Source organism: Kryptolebias marmoratus, linkage group LG12, assembly GCF_001649575.2.
Source record: "Kryptolebias marmoratus isolate JLee-2015 linkage group LG12, ASM164957v2, whole genome shotgun sequence".
Classification (NCBI taxonomy): domain Eukaryota; kingdom Metazoa; phylum Chordata; class Actinopteri; order Cyprinodontiformes; family Rivulidae; genus Kryptolebias; species Kryptolebias marmoratus.
The window spans coordinates 19,613,534-19,636,584 of NC_051441.1; the positions used below are offsets into that span (position 1 = coordinate 19,613,534).

A 23,051-nucleotide genomic window follows, 5' to 3' on the forward strand; every position below is an offset into this window, starting at 1 on the left:
TACATTTGAAACTAAACCTCGATGCCAACCAGTTTGTCCCAAAGAAAATATCCAAACATCAACATCAGAATGAATTTCACATTGACAAAACTGTCCATCATCGCAGTTCTTTTGCTTTCCTGTGCTTAATTGCTATGATACTTCCAAAAGCAATTCCCCTTCTTGGAAACACAAAGGAACACTTTGCACTTTGTGCACATCACATGTTTTGCCCGTGCAGCCAGATCTGCAACACCTTGATGCATGTGTTTTGTCCACCATCTCTGGAAGATGGATGTCACTGTAGTGTCTCAGAGCTGCATTTGGCTGTGGTTTCCACTTTTGACATGGAGGAGTGTAGTCATCTTCGCTGTCACTTCCAAATCCTGATTGGGCCCAAGTAATCAACTCCTCAACAAGGAGCAGTTTGAAGTTAAGCAACTTCAGTGGTTTCTTCCCCAGAAACTGGCAGTCACTCGTATACTGAAGCCACGAGTTGGTGATTGCCAGGTCAAAAAAGTGGAAAACTGCACCACTGTCCATTTCCGAGTGCGAGAAGCCATCCTGTAGAAATTTAACATTCAGTCAACCAAGTCCACGCCACCCATGTTGGTGTTGTACTCAGCAATTGCCAGTGGCCTTGACAACTGGACAAACCTTTTGTCTTTCTTGGACCATCTTCTGCATGTGTACTGAGGTTCAATGCCATAGGCAGAGGATGCCATAACAACTGGCTTGTTGTCCAACCACTTTATGACAGCAACTTCAGGATGGTTGTCAGACCTTCGTCTGACAACCATCTCTGATTCACCTCTGCCTTTCTTTTTGAAGGTCTTATCCCCTATGATCACTCCTTTGGAACCCTGTTACTCATGAGCGTTCCAGTTCCTGTCAACCCTTTTGTCATCAGGGTGTCAAGGGGGTTGATTGTTGTAAAGAACCTGTCAAAGAACAGGTGGGTTCCTTGAGGAACAGACTCTGCCAAATGAAGAACAGATTGTTCTCCAATGCCATTTCCTCCTGTAACCTGGAAGGTAGTCTTGCCTTGGTAGACTACAAAGTCTAAGACCAGACCAGTTGGTGCAGCCAAGACAAACACCTTCAATCCAGTTGGGCTGAGATGTGGACTGTCTTGCTTCATCTGACTCTGCATCTGCTTGCCCTGCCTAAATTTCATCCTCAGAGCTCTATGAATCAACGTCCTCTGCTTGTGCCTGAGACATTGCATCTTCACCTTCTTCATCAGACACCTAAATATCTGAGTCTCTATCAATAATTCGCAGTAAAATTCTCTCTGCTTCTGAGAACGACTTTCCTTCTTGTGATTTAAAAAACTCAACAGAAAAAATGGAACAAAACTGAGGAAATAACTACAAATGTCCACTACAGAAGACAATTTTTTAACAATTAAATAGTATGATAAAATACAGTTCAAATACTTCATAGAAGGTTTTAATATGTTGCTAAGAGACTTATATAGAATATGCCAACAACATTTTAAACCAAAATTTGCACAACAAAAAGTATTATGCACTTACTTTTTCTCTTCCCATAAAATGTGCTTGTACTGATGAACGCCATTTTTTTGAATGAGGAAAAGGAAGGTACAAAAGCCCCACCCCTTCACATTTGGTATCATTGAAAAGCCCTAAATGTCCTCTGTAGATACCAAAAGGAGTTAATTTAGTAGTATGCAGTGGGTGGGAGATATTCAAGTTTACAAATGTCCTCTACAGAGGACAAATTTGAACTACTGGTAGTCAGGAGGATATGAAGGCATCTGAAGCAAAACCTGCTCTCATTTGTCAAAAAGGCTGCTCTCAATTAAAGGTCATGAGTCCTCTAACGAGTTAATGGCCCAAAACAAAATTTGCTTTTTATAAGTGCTCTTCTATGAGATCTGATCTATGAAAGGAGCTGAAACACGGAGTGGGAAGAATTGAGAATTAAAATCTGAGACAGCTGAGGAAGTTAACCAGAAAGCAGAAATACCTGCTCCAGTTGCTGAAATTTTACAGAAACTGACAATCACTCATCTAGATTGATCTGAGAATGTGTTGAGAATGACTCTCAGCTACTACCACAAGAAGTTTTAAATAAACATCTGTAAAATTGACCGAGATATAGCCATTTATTGGCTTAAGGTCAATTGGCTGTGGCCGCCATCTTGAATTAGGTTGACTTCAAATGTTAATGACATATAGATGTTTATCCAGTGATTACTTTCTGAGGGTTACATTCAAATCTGTCCACTGGTTCGTGAGATATTTACATTTAAACAAACACACTCATTATTTCTTAGCCTTCAGCGGCGAACGACTGAAGCGATTTGTTTAGAAAAACTACAAATAAATAAACAGCACTTGAACGCATCCTAAAGCCACGCCTGTTCACGTTTTTCCTGGCCTCTGATTGGCCGACGCGCCCTTCCGTCACAGTTCGAACGTCCTGGAGTCTGTCGGTCGGAGTGAGCGGAACAGGTTGAAAAAGAGACGAAGGCTTCATTTAAATACTGTTGGTTCAGGTTGTTACCGGACCTAAGACACAAGCTGGTGAGGAGCTGGGCTTTATTTTCTTCTATCTGCTGCTTTATTTAGCGTGTCTCCCAGCAACCTAACCGAGAGGCTTGCTCTCCGGCGCACGAAAAATCAATTCACGCTTTCTAGAGCTTTTTAGGGTCGTTTCCACCGAAATATCGCGTTAGTTTTCGTGATCTGTGCGTTAGCGTGGGGGTAGCCGTAATTCTATTAGACAGCTGCGGAATGTCGAACAATACTTTGATTAAATAGTTTATAACTGGTTGTGTTTAATAGTCGCTATTACCACAGTCATAGAAAATATATATTTTATAACAACAGTTGTGTTGGAAGAATAAACTAATGGCGGCATGTTTGTGTTGTTAGGCTAGCTTAGCAACATGAGGCTAATGCCGTGAGTGTTATTATTGCGAAGGAAATATTTCCACCGCCTGAGAGATGCTTCAAGCAGCGTAATGAACAGAATACAGCTACTGAAAACATAAACAAAATGTTCTGATAAATACTCATGCCAGCCACTGCTTGTTTACATATCTTAATCCGCACCCCTGGGGTATCACATGACACTCATTGTTGTAGCTTCAACCTCTGCTCTCTATTGATCTGTGTAGAGGGAAGAAAACTATGAAATTAGTCCAGTTTTATCTTCTCTGGCCTGTCTAAATACACACGACTGACTGGGACAAACTAATCTGCTGCAGCTGGGGAAACATCAGGATCTAAAAGCACCATGAAGAGATCCGTCAGGAGGCAGGAAACCAAGATGAATGAGTGGCTTTTCACAATAAAGGCTCATGTTTGGGTGTTTGATTTGGTTTGACGCATGTTTAACTAAACATCTGCCAGCAAACTAGAGAAATGACATCTTCAGTGCTGAGCGCTGAAGGAGCTGAAACTGAACTGTTAAAGCTAAAGGTGGCAGAACGTCAGCTAAAAGAAGCAAAAGGCTGGCTAGAAGCTGAAAGTAAGAAAGGGCTAACTAAAAGCTAAAACTGGCACAATGCTAACTAAAACTTGAAAGTAGAAAGATGCTGGCTGAAAGTAGCAAAAGACTAGCTAGAGGCTAAACTAACAAAATGCTAACTAAAGGTTAAAAGTTGAAGGTAACAGATGTTTAGAGGTAGCCAATATTAGCTAGACGCTAAAAGTAGCAAAAGACTAGCAACAAGCTAAAAGTATCAAATGGATGACTAAAAGGTAAAATTAGCAATCATTTAGCTAAATGTAGCCAAAGGTTAGCTAGATGCTAAAAGTAGCAAAAGACTAGCAACGAGCCAAAAGTATCAAATGGATGACTAAAAGGTAAAATTAGCAATCTTTTTGCTAAATGTAGCCAAAGGTTAGCTAGATGCTTAAAGTAGCAAATGATTTTCTAGAAGCTAAAAATAGCAAATGTTCAGATAAATGTAGCCAAACATTGGCTAGAAGCTAAACTAACAAAATGCTACATAAATGTTATGGGTAGCAAAAGTTTAGATCATGTAGCCAAAGGTTAGCTAGACGCTAAAAGTAGCAAAAGACTAGCTAGAAGCTAAAAATAGAGAAGGGCTAACTAGAAGTTAAAAGTATCAAACGTTTAGATGTAGTTAATCCGTCTTCTGAGGTGTCTGTAGATCCAGTAGACAAAAACGGAGAAAACATGGAGTCCACAGGACATCAGGGAGTGACAGTGCCGTTATTAATTTGAAAACTTGGGCTGGAAGTCTGCGAGGGCCCGCGGGGGGGCTCGCTTCCTGTTCAGTTTCTGTTTGAGCCGCGGATGGTGGTGGGGGTGTGTGTGACTGACAGACGCGCCAAGAAGTAACCGCTCCTCCGTCTCCGCCCGCAGGAAGGGCTCAGCGCAGCGTGGGTGCCAAGGGATCCACTGCCTGAGTGTGGCGAGAGCAGCGGCCGAGCCCCCGGAGACATGAACCACACCAAGGGCGGCCTGGTGATCTTCACCGCCAACTCGCACCCCTCGAGCCGCGAGCTGGGCAAGAGGATCGCCGAGTGAGTACACGAGGCGCCCGCAGAGCGTAGCGGGCTAATGCCGATTCTGGGGCTGAACGGTCCTACAGGAGCAGTCTGTGTCACTTTAAATCAGGCATTATGTCCCCGTGACAGGTTTTCCTCTTCCTCCGAGCTGTCTGTGCTCTGCGTTCATCAGCTTCTAAGTCCACGCCACTCAGAACAGCATTATAACAATGTGAACAACACAAGGCGTTATCCTTTACTGTGCCGAGGAGCTCGATTTACAGACGCAGCTTCCCACTGTGAAAACCAGCTTTCCAAATCAGCATTTTGAACTAAAAGCTCTAAGCGTCCTTGTGTGCTTGTTCAGGACGTACTTGGTGTTTTGGTTGCTTTGGTGAATCAACGTATCGGGCTTTTTAACACCAAGTCGTCCAAAAACATCCATGTTTTTGTTGTTTTAACAAACAGAACAAATGACTAAATACCACTTAATGAAACTGCTGTTAGTTAAGCTGTAAATATTAAAAAAAGTTACAGAGCATTACATGAAAAGGATCATTCTGACTCTTTCTTTGTCAAACGTTTACCCGAGGTGGGTACCGTGTGGCTGGCAACACAACGTGCACGGCCTCGAGCGCAGTCTTGCGAGCCGTGCCATAAAAAATGAATCCGGCCTTGTTTGGTCACGAACTCTCATAATTCACCGAAACAGGAAAAACTCACCTGTTTCCTCGCTCTTTCGCGTCAGCTGCTAACCCGGCGGGACACCTGTATATAGAAGCTTATTAAACCCCTTATAAAGACACCCGTCATTATGAAGCGGCACCGTCTGTCTGCATAAATGCAGATGGGGTACGCTCCTTTTCAGTCAGCCGGGCGAGGACCCGGGTAGAGGTGAGGGTGAAGTGTTGGACCTAAAAACAACGTTGTTTCGTATATGCTGGTCACACGGGCGGATCTGCTGGATCTTAAAGCGGAGCGCAAACTCTACCGCCAGCTCTCGAACCTGCGAATCGAAGCAATACGTTTGAATTGATGTGGGTTATTCTCTCTGCTCTCCAGGAGGCTCGGGGTGGAGCTCGGCAAAGTGCAGGTGTACCAGGAAGCTAATAAAGGTAAGACAGTATTCTTTTATCATATCGTCCACCGACCGACTAACTTCAGATTAACGGAGGGCCGGGAGGATCGATAAAACACAAACACACACTCTTTCTCCTAACGCTGGTGCAACTCAGACACGTCAAGAAGAAAGCGTCCGTTGAAGCGCGGTCCACACTTCTGTTGAGGTTAGAGCACGGCATCAAGGTATTCGTTCCTGAGATGTGCCTGGGGACATGTTTAAGCTCTCGGATCAGTCGGCCCGCTTCCTTTGGTCCTGTTGAGTCCTCGTTCTGTGGGAGGCTTTGTTTTTTGGAATGCTTTATCTCCAGTTTCACGTGGCAAGGGGGCGGGCGGAGGGGCGGAGCAGCTGGCGGGCTCTGACAGGGAGGTGTGTGTGCTCGCGCAGCTGACTGTGTGCGTCTTTCCTTTCAGAAACCCGGGTACAGATCCAGGAGTCGGTGCGAGGCAAAGATGTCTTCATCATCCAGACGGTGTCCAAGTATGGAGAGGAAAAAAAAACAAATTAAATATAAACGCGCAAACTTTTAAATGTTAAAATCCCCGTCTTCGTGCTCTGCCTGCAACAGGGACGTGAACACCACCATCATGGAGATGCTCATCATGGTGTACGCCTGCCGGACGTCGTGCGCCCGCAGCATCACCGGCGTGCTCCCCTACTTCCCCTACAGCAAGCAGTGCAAGATGAGGAAGAGGGGCTCCATAGTCTCCAAGCTGATCGCCTCCATGATGTGCAAAGCCGGTAAGCGCCAGCGGCGTGCTCCCGTCAGGCATTTTCGTCTCTGCACCGGGTCAGACCATGTGCTTGTGCAGGCCTCACCCACCTGATCACCATGGACCTCCACCAGAAGGAGATTCAGGGCTTCTTCAACATCCCCGTGGACAATCTGAGGGCTTCTCCCTTCCTGCTGCAGTACATACAAGAGGAGGTAAAATGAACAAGTCGTAAACAGGCCGCCGCAGTCAGACGTTTACGTCCGCTGATCGCAGGCGTGAGGAAGTGAAGTGAAGTGAAATATTATTTATATAGCGCTTTGCAGCAGCAAGGCGATCCAAAGTGCTTTACAACATAAACAAATAAACAACAATCAGGTATATACAGAATCAAATACAGATCAATCATGTATAATCTAAATGAAATCATGAAACTAAACATATCTAAACATGAGCTAAAACAGTCAAAATAGTAGCTAAAATACTCTAAATAAAATCACGATAAAGTTAAAGCTGAACCAGACAACAATTAGGTTAACGATGATGTATTTGTGCTCCGGTTTTTACCCGCAGACCTAAAACCCACGTTAGGTGAGTTGGTAACTCTAGACTTACTGTCCCTACGGTGTGAGTGAGAGCGGGAATGGTTGTCCCTATGTGTCCCTGTGATGGACTGGAGATCTGTCCAGGGTGTCCCCCCTGCCTCTCTCACAGCGTCAGCTCCCCGCGACCCGGAAAGGAAACGGAACAGCTGTTTGAATCGTGTATTTCCTCGTTTATTCGCCATCTTGTATCTGGTCAACCCCGAAGGTCAATGAGTTGTAGCGGCAAATCCATCCATCACCCTCTGACGGTCCGGTGGATGATGAGTTTTTTTGCTAACAGACCAAACAAACAGGTGATTACATGGTCGCCCATCTTGCGTGGTGGCAGGGGCATATTAACACAGACAATCAAGTCATTAATCATTGTTCTTCTAATCACAATAACCTAAAAATTGATCGTTTTACCTGCTTATAAACTTCCAGATCCCAGACTACAGAAATGCTGTCATTGTTGCCAAATCTCCAGCGTCAGCCAAAAGGTGGGTCCTCTCCTCTCCTCTCTGCAACAGGAACTTTTACCGTCTGTATTTGCCGCCGTGCTCTGTCTCGAACAGTGGTCGCTGACCGTCCTCTCTCCTCCGCCTCGGCGCGCAGGGCTCAGTCGTTCGCCGAGCGGCTGCGTCTGGGCATCGCCGTGATCCACGGAGAAGCTCAGGACGCCGAGTCCGACCAGGTGGACGGACGACACTCCCCGCCCACCGCCAAGACCACCGGAGCCATTCACCCCAGCATGGAGATCCCACGTAAAGCGCCCGCGCTCGTTGAATCACTTTTTTTTTTTTTTTTTTTCTTTTTCCGGTCGTGTGCGAGTGACGTTCCGAACCTTGCCCTCCGGTTTGTGTTCGCAGTGTTGATCCCTAAAGAGAAGCCCCCCATCACCGTGGTGGGAGACGTAGGAGGACGCATCGCCATCATAGTGGTGAGCTGCGCAGGCCAGTCGGCAACACTCGGGCCGCCGCCAGTAGAGGGCGCCGCGCAGCTTTAACAGGTGCCGTTCTGACTGCAGGATGACATCATTGACGACGTCGACAGCTTCGTGGCGGCGGCAGAGACGCTGAAGGAGAGAGGGGCGTACAAGATCTTCGTCATGGCGACGCACGGCCTCCTGTCCTCCGACGCCCCCAGGTTCATCGAAGAGTCCGCCATCGACGAGGTGAGCCCTGACACCCTTTGTTTAAAAAATTCGCATGCTAACGTCCTGCTCGGCATCGTTCCGCTCAACGCCACCCGTCCCGTCTCCCCCGGCAGGTCGTGGTGACCAACACGATTCCCCACGAGCTGCAGAAGCTCCAGTGTCCGAAGATCAAAACGGTCGACATCAGCTTGATCCTGTCGGAGGCGATCCGCCGCATCCACAACGGGGAGTCCATGTCGTATCTGTTCCGGAACATCGGGGTGGACGACTGAGCGGCCCGATGCCGATCGATGCTAACGTTTGTGAAACGACTCCTTTAACTAACCCCTAAACCCCCTTACTAACCCCGCGGCCGTTTGAGGTTCCACATCCATCCTGTATAAGTGGAGACTTGTTACCTTGTTACATTCTACCAAACTCTTATTTCTAACTTCTGGTCAATTTAAAGTGGTTTTCTGTAGAAACGTTAATGATCTCCTACCTCTTAGAACGACCTCACTGTGGAGAAACGCTCAAATTCCGATGGACCGCCAAGCTTACGGCTAGTCTGACTCCAGCCGAGACCCGAGTGGACGGCTGCCGTCCTAAAACAACTCTGATGTCTAAAATATTGGAATCTTTCCTCGACTGGTAATCTGCTTCAAACGCAGCGGAAGATTTCCAGCTACCACCACCTCAAGCTCGAGCTCAACATCTGTGGAAATGAAAAGTTCTTGTCATTTTTGGATCGACTATTTGCGGCGGCCATCTTAAATTGGGTCGACTTCGAAAGCTTATCAGCTGTAAATGCACGCCCAGCGATTTACTTTGGTAGTTTCGTTACGTATTTACCTTCCTTTGTTTAAATGTCAGATTTTCGGGCGCCGCCGTGTTGTGTTTTCGGAACGTGGCGCTGTACCGTCGGTACGAAAGTCCCGCCTACACACCCTCCCGACTCGCTAACAGGCTCAAATGAAGTATTAAAGCTAAATGTATGCAAAAAACATACATTTGAACACAGCAGCCAGATACAAGCTTCATAAATCAACAATGTTTTATTTAGTCGGAAAAAAATGTCCTATTTGTTTTTATGGAGGGGGGCGGGGCTTAAAAATTGTGCCGCAGCCAACCACAAGGGGGCACTCGTTATGGCTCCAACTTCCTGTGCTGGCTCCAGTATGATATATAAATATATATGCATTATAAACAAGACAAACCCTCGGACATGCTTGGTATTAACAGTTAGTATCTTACCTGTTGCAGGTAGTGTTCTTAGCGCCTCAGTCTGCAGAAAACGTTTACGAGCTAACGAGGAGCTAATGGCTAGTCTGAACGAAACTACGACCAGAGTGGGTCGCTGCGTCTCAAAACGACTTCAGCGGCGGACAACGAACGCGATTCTAGAAACTTTTACCCCGCCGTGAAGATTTTGCATTATGTGATCACTTGCGTCGAACCGTCTGGGTGTTTGCAGCGGCAGTTGGCTGTAGCTCCTCCTCTGCAGCCGGACAGGAAGGCCCAAAGGATTGTACAACGCGAGATAAACAGCCGTGTAAAGGTTGAGAAACCTCAGAAGAAAACTTTTGGGGAAAAAATTGGGAGTTCTGAGATGGCGGCGGTTCACGTAGGTCTTGGCTTTGTTTGGACTAGTCGTTGGCTCATCAGACTCGTTGAACTGTATTTTTTAAAACTGAGGTCAGTCAAAGAGCTGTACAACTTTCTTTTTTGTACAATTTTTCCACAGAAGCCCACTTTAAAATGTCTGAACATCCTGACATCAGTACTCCCTCGTACACTCATCAGTCCCAGTTTTGCTTTAGAAACGACCACAGATCTCGTCGGTTTTTTTTTGGCTTTCGAATGAGTCTTTTTGAATTTTTCCCGATGAGAAGAGATTGTACCGGTGCCGGTGCCTTCGCTGATTCGCTGCTTCTGTCTCAGCGCCAATTCTAACGACGTCGATCGAAAACTCCCGGAACGTGCAGCTTTCACGCAAATAAATTCTAACTTTTCTTGTTTTTTTTTTCTTCCATTTAAAGGAAGCGGTTAGTTTAGTTAGCATTACTAATCAGCCATATATATCTGTAGTTGCCATGGCATTAGATGCTGGTGTCAAATGTACTAATCGTTGTTTAAGTGTAACTGGAATAAATACAAGGAATATTTCCTGCTTTTCTTGGAAATCGGATTGGACGGCGGCTCGTGGATAATGTGCTATCGCTGCGTCGATTCCCCGTGTTTAGTTGAGTCCTAAACGTAATGCCTTTCGGCTAAAAGGTTTAAAATCTGTGAAACTAAAACGTCGTTCACGTCTCAGTTGTGAATTTAAAGGTCTGTAGAATGTTTTTCGACGGAAATCGACTTTTTTTCTGACCCATAAACTTGACTGAAGCAGGTCTTTGTCGCTTTGCCAGACATTCCGGTATGTTCTTATTTTTTTGTGTTGTTTTGTTTGTTTGTATTTATTTTCTGCACTCGAAATGAATAAATGTCTTGTAAAAAAAACTGGACGTTTCAGCAGTTCCTTTTTTTGTCGATTTTTACGGCTGTTTTCTGAAAGAAGAGTTCGGTCCACCCAGAACCTGAGGAGAAAGCCGGGCTTGACCGGGCCTCGGAAACCCAACCTGGTTTAAAGCAACAGTTCAGCTCTTTAGCGGTGAGCTACTGGCCAAGGTTAGGAATGATGTCTGAAAGAAAAACGCTGATGCTCACCAGCCGACACGGTCAATAGTTTATTTCCCTAAATGCTGTTCAGGACAAGACTCGGCTGTGGAAGGATGAGGGACACTCTTTTGAGGACCTAAAATGTTTTGGACCGAGAAGACAGATGGTTTACGTCAAACGAGAGGAGGAGGAGGAGGTCTCATATCATCTTTTTAAGTTTGCGAATAACCACAGATTTCCACAACTTTAATGCAAAACTGTCAGTGGTGAAACCAGGTTTGTGAGTCTGGGAGTAGGAGGGACATTCAGCCCCACATCCCGACCGCACAGACCCTGGCTCCAAAAAACAGACAGAAAACGTTACTCAGTGTATGGTTCGTTCTTTGATTTTTTTGTTTCAAAATGAAATTGCAAAAACAAAACAAGCATGTTTTTTTTTTTTTTTTTAAAGAAATTAGAAAAACAGCAATTGCAAAAATAAAAAAAGGGTACTTTTTTTTTTTTTAACTGCAATGGTTAAACCAAAGACAAGCTTTTATTTTGTTGTTAATTCAACGGGACCTGATGGCGGAACCGGAAATGAACTCCCGGCACATAACTTTTTCAGTAACCAGTAGGTGGCGGTAATGTACTGATTTAATGACTTACTTGGAATATTAAAGAAATCTTGTTGACGGTAAGATCATCAGCTCTCAGTGAAATGCGTCGATCCCCTCTAAATAAGACAAACGGATCCATTTTTAAACTGGTAGATTCTGAAGTGCGAACTGAAAAAGTTATTTTTCTTCTTGTGGATTTTAATGGCGGTTGGCAAGAAACTGAAGGTGTACATTACCGCCACCTACTGGTGACTGTGCCGGGAGTTCAGGTCTTCATTTCCCGTTCCGCCATAAGGTCCCGTTGAAATAACAACAAAATAAAAGCTCGTCTTTGGTTTAACCATTGGAGTTAAACAAAAAAAAAAAACACAAAACGTACCCCTTTTTTATTTTTGCAATTGCCGTTTTTCTCATTTCGCTTTTAAAACGCAAAAACATATGCTTTGTTTCAATTTTATTTTGAAACTAAAAAAAACAAAGAACGAACCACACACGGATTAACGTTAACCGGATTTTTCCAGCTTCAATTTTAAACAAAAACAAGATGGAGTTGCTTTGTCCATCTTCTTCATGGCTCAGACATGGCATTAGCTCATCATGTGACCAAATTCCAACTTTTTTTTTTGCTTCCTACGTGACACATATCAGATTTTTTTCATGGCTGTGTTAACGTGCCAAATCCGATGGTTTCATATCACGTCCGGGTCTTTTCAGTATGCGGCACGGAATCGGATACGTAGCCGATGTTTGTTCGGTCATATTTACTGCCGTAAACTCGGCGGGCGGAGCGCTGTGCATTCGGGTCATTTCGGGAACTGGAGTCGCGTTTAAAACTTCACGTGAACGACCACACAAAAATAAAAAACAATATTAAAAAAGAAAAATCTGATTTGAGCATTAAAACCTGCAGTGTGAATGTAGCCATAGTCAAGTCAGGATTAAATTAATAAAATCCCAAATGGTCAGTTTGCAAATGGAAATGGTTTTGTTTTTTTTCAAAGGTGTGCCGGGTTTAAAACATGAGGTAAAGCTTTTTGTTCCAACATGTTTTATTAATTAACGCTGACAGGTATTGGTTCAGACGAACACGGTGGCAACAACTGAAGAGCAGAACCAGGCAGAAAGGGGGGGAAAAAGTCTGGTTGACAAGCCAGACACTCAGAAATCAGCTTACATACCGTCAGCCTGAACCTTCCGACGTCAGGCACCGCTCCATGCAACCAGAATACCACAGGACGACTTGGTCTCATGTTGTTGTTTTTTTTTTTTTTACAAAATAAAAATCTAGAGTTCATGTGAAAAGGAACGAAACGCACGAACCGATCCAAAACGGGCGAATTCTTCAGTTCTGCGGCGGATTGAAACGATGCGGATCCACAAAAGATGACGTTTTCTCCGGTCATCCATTGGCCACGCTTTAAAATTGGCGTTTTCATCCTGTCTCGTGAAACGCAGCACAGCGCCGGTCCACAAGCTGCTTATTGGAAATGCAGGGACATCGCAGAGCTTAAAAATGCAAGTTCTCTGTGATATACTGTGATAACTGTGATATATCTTGCTTAATTCAGCAAGACATTGCCAAACCACATATTACACCTCCTTTACATTTAGAAAACAAAGCAAAGAGTGGGAGAGAAAAAAAAACAACAACAAAAAAACAAGTTAGCGTTAACAGCAATTTGTTTCCATCCCAGACATTTTCCCACTTCTTTAAGAATAAGCAATGATGAGCATTAAATCCAAAAGTTTATCATCTTCTTCTTCTTCTTAAAACACACAAAATAATCCCCGGTTCCAACATACGCCACATTGTTTTTTTTTTTTTTTAGTTTTTTTATTATTATTTCTGTTCAAATTTCGCTCAGCAGGCAAAACCACAAAAACTCATGGAAACAAGAAGGGTAATAATGGAAACTGTGGTTGTCTTGTTCAAATAATGGTTGCCAATGACAATAACAGATTCTGCCAGAAAAGACTCCCGCCCCGTCTACAATACACCTGTTTTTTAAAAGAATTAAATAATTAAAAAAATAAAAAGACAAAAGGAAGGTTTCAGTGAGAAAAACAATTTTTTAAAATCTAAATAATTTGTTCTTGATGGTTCCAAGTGGACTTGAAATAAGAAGCTTTTACAAATAAATTAAGCCAGTTTCACACATGCCCACTTTGATTTTTGCGCCCTAGAAACCAAAACAACAATGGAGCCACTTTTTTTTTTTTTTTTTTACCATTTTGCCTTCATTCTTCTTCCCTTAATCCTGATCCTGTCACAATTAAATTTGACCATGTGCTGAAATGGTTAAAAATAATAATAATAATTAGTAAGTTGTTTTTTTTCATATATTGGTTAATTTCAGCGTTTTTATTAGAATGTGTGAATCGAGAAAAAAGAAAAAGACCCGGAGTCGTGTAGACGGGGCCTTAGTTTTTCACCGGAACCAACAAGAATGGCCATTTGTGCCAACAAACAGAATTGGACATTAATGTAGAGTTGTACGATGAGGTACAGGAACTGCCGTTGTTACTTAATAAATAAGCGATCGTCTTACTCACACTGATACAAACACAACTGTTTGAATACGCTGCCTTCCGGCAACTAACGTCTGAGAATTAAGCGAGTAAGTTGTCATTACTCCATGGCTTTTAGGTAATTTACACTTCGGGGTTCAAGAGGAAGACATTATATGTTTTCTTTTTTTTTTTTTTTTTTGTAGGTAACATAAGCCCATGTTTCGAGACTCTCACAACAGTCATTCGAATGCAAAAATAAAATTAAAAAAGTGACTTTCAGGTTTGGTTATCCATAACCCTATAGCTAGGCACTAACTGTTCTAACCTACACAAACAAAGCAGCCACCAAAAAAAACAAAATAAAATTAAAAAATAAGAGAAAAGTTCTCAAAGTTCCGTTGATCAGAAACATTAAAATAGTGGAACGACGTCTCGGCGAAAGACAACAATATCTACAATCGGTTTCCAACCGTTCTCCAGTTCAACAATCATCAGTCTTATGTAGCTGTCGTGAATCACTTTCAATCACTCCTGGCGTACATTTTCTTTTCTTTTTATATAACTGGGCAGACAATGAAAGGTAGCGACGGACAGACTCTAGTTACAACACACGTGAAGGCTTTAGTAGAGGCAAAAGCAGCATGTTAGCTAATATATCGTTAAAAAGGCAGACTGATCACCCACTGAGCTCGAACCCGAAGGAATCAGAAATCGATTTGGTGATACGGCAGCTATTGTACAGCTTGCAGAATTTCCAAAAAAAGAAATGACTTTGTAATTAAAAAAAAAAAAAATTCCAGAAGCTGAGTTGCTTATGGCTAAAGTTCATGCTAATAAAAAACCTACTTTCTCTCAAATATTGTCCTCGTCCAGTTAGATACTGCGTTTTTTTTAACTTTTATTTCAACATATCATGTACAGTGTCTGTGGAGTATTCCCTTAAAAGAAGAATACATTCAAACTGAGAAATGAGTTGTATTTCTGTTTCCAGTATTTCTCCGACCGCCGTTCGCTCCGACACATTGCCAAAAGTCTCAGTGAATCCCCCCCAAAAATGCTCCAAATTGGATTCGATTACGGCTCTGTTTTGGGTTAACCTCAAATCATTTACAGTGGAAGGATTTTCAACGCTAATACCGATATGTGCAACATCATCATTATTATTTTTTTTTTTTTTTAACACAGAGAACTATTTTGTCATCAAATTCGTGATTTCTAAGTTGTTTACGGTTTAACATAAAAACTATATTTTAAAATATATATTAAAATCTTTAAGAAAAATGGCAACGTTAATCTATATTTGGAACAAAAGTGGCCTCAAAAATGTTTGAATTGTACTGTACTGACAAGATTTTCAAGTAATGTGATCGAATCAGAGCTTGCCAGCAAGCTATGCTGTCCCGATAAACGCAAACACGAACGCTTTTAAAATCCTCCGGTAAAAACGGCACCGACGTCCGCCGGTTCTGGGTTTTTGTTTCTTGGTTGTGAACCCGGAGCCTTCTGAGCACCATTTTGCCATTCGCGCAAATAACCACCGGATAATTTGAAAACCATCCGCAAAAACAGTTAAATATATAATCCTATAAACATATATAAACTGTACTGTAACAGCAGTGGGACGAGGCCGGTTAAGTCTATTCTCAGCATCCGAAAAACCTTAAAACTCACGTTTCAAACACAACCTTCTTCCAGTTAATTATTTTGAAAAACAATACCGACTTATTGCATTTATCTGAACAAAGATATTTAGTTGGGAACAGACAACAATGTGAATATGCTTGATACAATGCCAGAGGTTTCCAAAAGTCATCGAACTTTTAAGGCAACACTTCACGATTTGTTTCACTGTGGGGTATGTAACACTAACTTCGACTAATGCTGTATTGACATAATACTGGCATAGGGACCCTCAACCTTTCTCCTAATGCAAGTGGGGTTACATGCACACGGCTTTCTTTAAAAAAAAAAACATCATAGCACACCAAACCAACATTACTCAGAGGCTAAACTGTCCAGGTCTGCTAGTCCGTTAGCTTAAAAGAGTTTTAGCAGCTAACTTGAAAATCAAATACTGATAAAAGTATTAATATGAAATAGCTGTTAAAGGTTCTTGTTTGTGACCTTTGCCGTTTTTATTTGTGATCAAACAAGACTCATTTAGCCAATGTAATATAAACACTTGTACTAGCTAACGGGAAAAGACAAGTACTGGTGACTGTTTTAAGTTCTTGTTTGTGACGTTTGCGCTTTGCATTTGTGACTGAACAAAAGGCTAATTCAGCCAATGTTTATTTATAAAGTTTTATTAGGTGAAGGGAAAAGACAAAAGTGACTGAAATTTAAAGTTACCCTTAAAAGGTTTTGTGATATTTACCATTTGCATTTGTGATCAGTCAAAAGGCTAATTTAGCCCATGTTGGTATAAAGACTTACTAGCTAACGGTAAAAGCTGTATACTGATTTGTTATAAAGTAACTGTTCAAAGTTCTTGTTTGTAATATATTTGCTGTTTGTATTGTTGATCAAGCAAAAGACCAATTTAGCCTGTTATATAAAAACTTTTACTTGCTACAGGAAAAAAGACAAATACTGGCAACTGTTATAAGTTCTTGTTTGTTATATCTGCATTTCTGACCGAACAAAAAGCTAATTAGCCAATTATTATTAGCTAACGGAAAAAGCAAATATTGATTAAAATATGAATGTAAATTATCTGTTAAAGATTCTAGTTAGAGATGTTACAATTTCAAATTATTTCTTGACATTTAAAAAAAAAATTCAAAATAAAAAAACTCCAATATTATTATCGAAAATTTATGTCTGGTTAAAATTAAAAAAATAAAAGAGAACTTTTTATTTTATTTGAACCTTTAATCAATTATTATAATACTGTTGCCAAAATTCTACATAGAAATTTATCATTTTAAAGTCTAATTTTATTCATTTTGAATCTAATGGTTACTCCAAGGATTTTGTTTATAACAATCGTACAGTTTTATGATCTGAAGTGTTACTGGCTTTCTTTACTTCTAAGTGGTTTAAATTAATGGTGCATATCAGCAAATTAGTAACCGATAAAATTTGCAGTGCATTGACTAGTTTTGTTATTTAAAATTACTGTTTAGAATATAATTTTGTGATTAAAAAAACAGATGTAAACATCCATTTAGGACATGTTTGTGTACAAATTATTTATGTTAAAAAGTTAAAAAAACTTTGATTTGATTTTCTTTAAAGTGTAGAATCTCAAGTTAACATCTCCGTAGAATCAACATGGGGCATTCTCATCGTGTTTTTGATCTTTGGCTAAACACTTATTTAATCATATTATACTGACAGAAACTCCATAACTCGAAGGCCCTGTTTACACTACACCGGATAGTTCGAAAAACTCAGAATACTTGTTGCATTTGTTCGCATGGGAAAATAGTTTTAAATAAGGAAAACATATTTTATAAAATGCTTTCTAAAGTAGAAATAAAATAAAAAAATACACTGTTTTTGGGGTATCTGTGTGGAGCTTTTGAGAGACAATGACATAGTAGCTTTTTTAAAACATGGTAAACTGTATTTTCTGCCCTAGAAACCAAAACAACAATGGAGACAATTTTATTGGGTTTTGTTCCGTTTTATCTTGATCCTGTCAGCATTAAACTTTCATTGTGTGCTGAAAATGTGAACAACGGGTGAAGTTTTAAACGGTATCAAAGAAAAATAAGTGACAACTGTTTTGAGAGAATGATTAGCCAAGCTAAGGACGTTATTTCTGTGTTTTGATATATTGTGAATGGGGACTCTTGCACCAGCTAGTGGGTATCTTAGGAGGCAGTACGTCCACCTTAAAGAATATTAGATTACAGAGAAATAACATGCTTAGCTTGGCCAAAACTTGCATTTTTCTTTGACACCTGTTTACGAGCTCTCTGTAACCAATTAAGCACCCAATCAAAGTTTACCGAGGACAGAATCAGATGCCAAAAAATCTTGGTAAAAAAAGGTCTAGTGTTGTTTTGTTCACAGTGTGACGGCGGGCTTTGCACGAAAATACGCCGCTAACGTCACTGTTTCCGAAAACTTCCGTTTCTCCTGTCTACACTGATACGCTGCGTAGGGGTTGTTTTTTTTATCTTCATTTTGGAAAGCGTTTACAAAAATCTCAGCTGTTTCTCACCAAAACCTCTAAACAAGAGGTGCAAACGCAGCAGAAAATACCGTTTTTGAATACTGTCCGCAGTAGTAAAGATAGGGCCAAAAGCAGTATTTTGTCCGAGTGACTGATTTCTGAACGTAGGAGGCGATAGAACATTTTCCACCTTTCCATAAAGCTTTGGCTAGGCTGCTAACAAATCAACCCCTGAATACCTTTGTACTGAGAATGAGAAAATGTAATTATTGTAACCTAAAAAAAAAATCAATCGGCCCCTGCACCAGTTTAGAATGTATAACGTAAAAGGTAGAACTGGAGGTTGGTGTGCATGTAAACCCACGGATATTGTAGATACCAAACACTTTGCACCATTGGCTCTAAATTCACAGAATAGACTACTCATACCCTGTTTGCCACAGATGCTGATAGAAAAAGAGATGAAACACGGCTGAGGAATACTGAACCATTACCCTCAACAGCGACGGGGCGACTCTTTGCCTTATTCTCAAAAGCCGGATCCACCCAAATGTGTAAGCTATTTAAAAGCTTTGAATTAAAAAGTATAGAGAGTATATACAAACTCGACACCCCGCCCCCTCCAGTTCAGACCTGAAATGCACACCTCTGTGCGATTCTTTCCATTGCGTGCAGAGATTTAAGCCGTAGGCTGAGAAAGGTGAAACCCACGAGCGAGGGATTCTGGGGGCTCTCTGCAGTTTCACAGTTTTCTGACGAGAAACCTGTCTTTTTTTTGTTTGTTTCATAGTATTCGTTACGTGACTGTCAGCGGCGTGGCGGCTCTCTCCCCGTTTCCAAAAACCTTTGCTGCTCCTCGGGCTTTTGGCCAAATGAGCTGGCCATTCGTCCGGGAAAAAAAATAATACCCCGTCCTCCTCTGTAAAGGATCCCTTTAAATCGCCCCCCCTCCCCCCGGTGACGCTCGGGGAGAGCAAAGGAACAGGGTTCAGAAACCACCGAGTTGAAAAGCAACAGTCGTTCGTCCTCTTTGTGTTCCTTTCGCGTGAAGTCTTCCCTCGCGTCGCCGCCGCTCCATAAAGCACTTTGTGACAAAGCCTGGTGATTAAAAGCGCTTTTGTGTACGGTAAGTCGGAATCATGAGGAGAACCTGATAAGATACTGTCGATGAAGGGAGGAGAAACCAACCAGCCGTGGAGTATAAAGGTGGGGGATTTTGTTGATTGCCAAGCTGGTTGACAGGAAGACACACAAGGAGGATTCCAGGTTATTACAGGTGGTGCATTCTGGGGTTGGTTGATTACTGACGGAGGATTTAAGCCACTGGCTGATGTCAGCTGGGAGGTCGCTTCTTTCCGCTTCACTTGTATTTGTCCATCCTTGTTATTTTTTTCCTCCCCCTCCCCTCGGCTACCTGTATGTGGAGTGAATGGTTGGTTGGAACACAATATGGCTCTGGACTGAAAGAAGGCAGAGCACCTCCTCTTCCGGTCTCAGGCAGGAGGTAGGAAGTAGCAGCAGTCTATGATGGGTTGGGGGTCTTCAAGGCATCCACTTTGGTCTCCAAGTCGGTAATCTGAAGAAACAGAGGAAAACTTCAGTACAACTCACTGCTAGGGGTGCGACGAGATGTTTATTTACCGCCTTAACTTGTCAGGCATTAGGACCACGCCGCCTCTATAGCTACGTGCTGAGAGGAAGAGTCTCTGTGGCACCGTTGTTTAAAACGGGGCGGACTCACTGCTGAGTTCATGTGTGACTTTAAAGCTGAGAAAATCAAGTTTCGGGGAGAGCTGACGAGTCGAGGTGGGGGGTGGGGGGTGGGGGGTCCTGAAAACGTGGACATCTTTTTTTTTTCCTAGTCAAGAAAATATCAAGGAAAAAAAAAAAAGATCGGTCAGCTGCAGTAAAAAAAACTTTTATTTTCACTTCCAAGGGCTTGTTTCCTCATTGATTCAGCTTTTTGATCAAATTTTACGACTGATTGTTTGACAAATAGCTTTTTTTTAAAAAAAAAAAAACAACACACTTTCCACTATTTTCTCATCACTACTCGTGTTACTTTGATGGATTATCTGGAGCAGCCAGTTCTTCACAAACTAATTATTTCGATGGTACGTTCTTTTCTTCGTGGCAAATTATTTTTAAGTAATACGCCAATGACGCAAACGTTTTTTCCCTAAACGCCTCACTGCGCCATTAAAGATGTTCGGATGCCAGACATGTTACAATTCTCAATCCTTATCAGTTGAAACTCGAATCACCGGTTCCTACGAGGAAGGGTATCCAAATTTGTTTCATTAATCGGGTCATTTTAAGGGGCAGAGTGACACTTGACATTGTGCTGATTGGTCAGTTGTTGGTCTGCCTCGTGCTATCTGTTGCTTCTTCGGCGGCGGAATCAATATTTCCCGCCGTTCGGCTCCGCAAATCGCTCGGCTCACTGGAGACCGATTTAAATGTCTGGACTCGGGCAAAAGAACGTAACGAAAAGAAGCCGTGAGTATCGGTGACACCTGTGCTTCTCCTGCTGTAACAAACCAAACGAGGCTGCTGTGGGAGAAAAAAAAGGGTTCATTTCGACTACCTTTTCCTGTAGGTTTTCCGTCTCCTCTTTGTGTGTGGCCTCGCTCTCTTCGTGCGTGCGGCGCTGATCCGTCTCTTTCTTCTGGTGTTCGATTTCCCTACAAAACACGCGTACGCACAGGTCTTTCACATTAGCGCTGTCATTCATAGCGTTTATATCGTTCATTTAGTCTCTATTCGCTTACTTTTGCTGGTATTCTTTAATCATTCTCTTGGCTTTGTTGTATTTCCTCTCCAGGGTTTGATACTGGGCCTGGGTTTCCTTCAGGTGTTCGTCCACGGCCTGAAAAAAAACCCACTTCGCGTCATACAGCAAACCAAGGCTAGCTTTGAGGGAATTCGTTGGACGTGGTGGGTCGCAAAAGTATTCCTCATCCTTGGCTACCTCTGTTTCGTTGCCTTACAATCTGAAATTTAGAAAGATTTTTCTTTTTCTTTTACACAATACAACTACCACTTCAGGGTTGCCAAATGTTTTATATGAGACAAAAATCTGAACACTTGAGTGTGATCAGCTCCCAAAAGGCAACTCATTCTAGAGCCGTCTGCTCCTGAAGCTCCAGAAGCTACTTCAGCTTGGATGGGTGCTGCTATATATCAAACCAAAGAGTCTCAGCTGGACTGAGGCCTGGGTTTTGATTGGACCACTCCAGAACTTTAACCACCTGGAGTGTTGCTTCAGCGGTGTGTTTCGGGTCATTGTTCTGCTTTAAGGCGAACCTTTGTCCCAGTCTTAAATCTCTGGAAGACTCAAGCAGGTTTTCCTCGAAGATATCTCTGATGAAGCACATTCCCGTATCACGCCGCTGCCACCACCGTGCTTCACTGTGGCAATGGTGTTCTCGGTGTGACGAGGCGTTAGGTTTGTACCGTTCATGGTGCTCAGTTTTACTCTCACAGCAAATTTTTCCACATTTTTGGGGGTGTTTCCAATGTGCCTTTTGGCAAATTCCAAATCCGTCAATCAGTCCATCCATCTATCTTCTACCGCTTATCTGTGGTCAGGTCGTGGAGGGAACAGGTTCAGGAGAGAAACCCAGACCTCCCTCTCCCCAGAGACACTCTCCAGCTCCTCCTGGGGGATCCCAAGGTGTTCCCAGACCAGAGAGGATACAGAATCCCTCCAGGGAGTTCTGGTTCTGCCACAAGGTCTCTTCCCAGTGGGGATGCCTGTAAAACCTCCAAAGGGAGGCGTCCAGGAGGCATCCTAATCAGATGAACCACCTCAGCTGACTTCTTTTGATGAGAAGGAGCAGCGGCTCTACTTCGAGTTCCCCCCTGGATGATGGAGCTCCTCACCTCATCTCTAAAGCTGAGCCCGACCGCCCGACGAAGGAAGCTCATTTTACCTGTTTCTATCTGGGATTCCGTTCTGTCGGTTATGATCCAAACCTCATGAGCACAGGTGAGGGTTGGAACGTAGACTGACCAGCCAGTAAATCAAGAGTTTTGCCTTTCGAATCAACTCTTTCTTCAATACGACTTATCAAAGCAGACTGCAGACGAGGCCCTGATCCGTTGATCCATCTCCCGCTCCGTTCGACCATCACTCAGGAGCAAGACTGCCCGATACTTGAACTCCTCCACCTGAGGCAGAGACCCCCCCCCCGACCCGGAGGGAGCATTCCACCCGTTTCCAGTTGAGAACCATGGCCTCGGACTTCTCGGACTTCTAGGAGCTGACTCTCATCCCAGCCGCTTCCCACTCGGTTGCAAATTTTCTGCAATCTTTGGCCTCTTTGTTTTCTTCTCTGACCAACGTCCTCCTGGTCCAGTCTGCGGGTTCTGGTGAACGATCCTCTCTTTGTTTTTGACATGCGGGGAGAGTTCCTTGGTCTTCATGCTATTGGTTGCTTTTTTCTGTTTAACTTCATGAATCCGGAGGTTTTTTGTCAGTCCATTATGTAAAGTGAAACTGGAAATCCATTTAAATTCCAGTTTGTAAGGCAAAGAAAACAGAAAAAAACTACCAAGGGGTTGAAGATTTCTGTGAACCCATTGTCACTGACTTCTTATATTATGGTGAAACAAAATAAAAATAAAAAGCGTACTTCATTCTCCTTTTGTTGAGGGTTTACTGTCTAAAATAATAATAATAATAATACATTTTATTTCAAGGCGCCTTTCTGGCACTCAAGGACACCGTACAAAGAATAAAATCAGCAGTAACAGAAAATAAGATGTAACAATGAAAGAAAGAAAAGAAAAAGAAAGTAAATAAAATAAATAAGAAAAGACAATGTATAAAATCTATAAAAAATCAGGCAAACCAATTGTGTCAGGTGGAAAAAGCAGATCTAAAAAGGTGTGTTTTGAGTTCTGATTTGTATTGTGAGATTGAGTTTATGTTTCTAATGTGAGGTGGTAACGAGTTCCAGAGTCGGGGAGCAGAGTGACTGAAGGCTCTGCTCCCCATGGTGGTGAGACGGGCGGAGGGGACAGTCAAAAGGATGGAGGAGGATGATCTGAGGGAGCGAGAGGGAATGGCAATATGAATAAGATTTGAAAGATATGGGGGGGAGAGATTGTAAAGGGCCTTGAAAG

The 23,051-nt window shown here is 42.6% G+C and overlaps 2 protein-coding genes across 5 annotated transcripts in view; one reads left to right on the forward strand and one right to left on the reverse strand.

Moving 5' to 3' along the window:
* The first annotated feature begins 2,383 nt into the window (after window positions 1-2,383).
* Window positions 2,384-10,531, forward strand: LOC108249604 (phosphoribosyl pyrophosphate synthase-associated protein 2). Its single transcript, XM_017439088.3, has 11 exons — window positions 2,384-2,531; window positions 4,345-4,505; window positions 5,532-5,584; window positions 6,003-6,069; window positions 6,158-6,330; window positions 6,402-6,517; window positions 7,331-7,386; window positions 7,502-7,650; window positions 7,756-7,826; window positions 7,914-8,060; window positions 8,156-10,531. Exons 2-11 carry the CDS (start codon window positions 4,423-4,425, stop codon window positions 8,312-8,314), a joined length of 1,074 nt encoding a protein of 357 aa, XP_017294577.1. The 5' UTR covers window positions 2,384-2,531; window positions 4,345-4,422; the 3' UTR covers window positions 8,315-10,531.
* Window positions 10,532-13,464: 2,933 nt separating this feature from the next.
* Window positions 13,465-23,051, reverse strand: part of LOC108249602 (neurabin-2) — a 39,557-nt gene continuing 29,970 nt past the window's right edge. For all 4 annotated transcript variants that reach the window (XM_017439082.3, XM_037978715.1, XM_037978714.1 and 1 more), the window contains exons 13-15: window positions 20,693-20,790; window positions 20,509-20,605; window positions 13,465-19,497 (exon numbers count right to left, since the gene is read on the reverse strand). In XM_017439082.3, coding sequence (XP_017294571.1) covers window positions 19,444-19,497; window positions 20,509-20,605; window positions 20,693-20,790 — 249 coding nt within the window. In that variant the 3' untranslated portion in view covers window positions 13,465-19,443. The remainder of the gene's footprint in view (window positions 19,498-20,508; window positions 20,606-20,692; window positions 20,791-23,051) is intronic.

What these genes read in the sequence shown, in the direction of transcription:
- LOC108249604 (XM_017439088.3), top strand. Translation starts at nt 4,423, where the DNA reads ATGAACCACACCAAGGGCGGCCTGGTGATCTTCACCGCCAACTCGCAC. An exon ending in CTGGGCAAGAGGATCGCCGA is followed by an intron (nt 4,506 to 5,531) that starts GTGAGTACACGA and finishes TCTGCTCTCCAG; the next exon opens with GAGGCTCGGGGTGGAGCTCG. An exon ending in CTCCATGATGTGCAAAGCCG is followed by an intron (nt 6,331 to 6,401) that starts GTAAGCGCCAGC and finishes GTGCTTGTGCAG; the next exon opens with GCCTCACCCACCTGATCACC.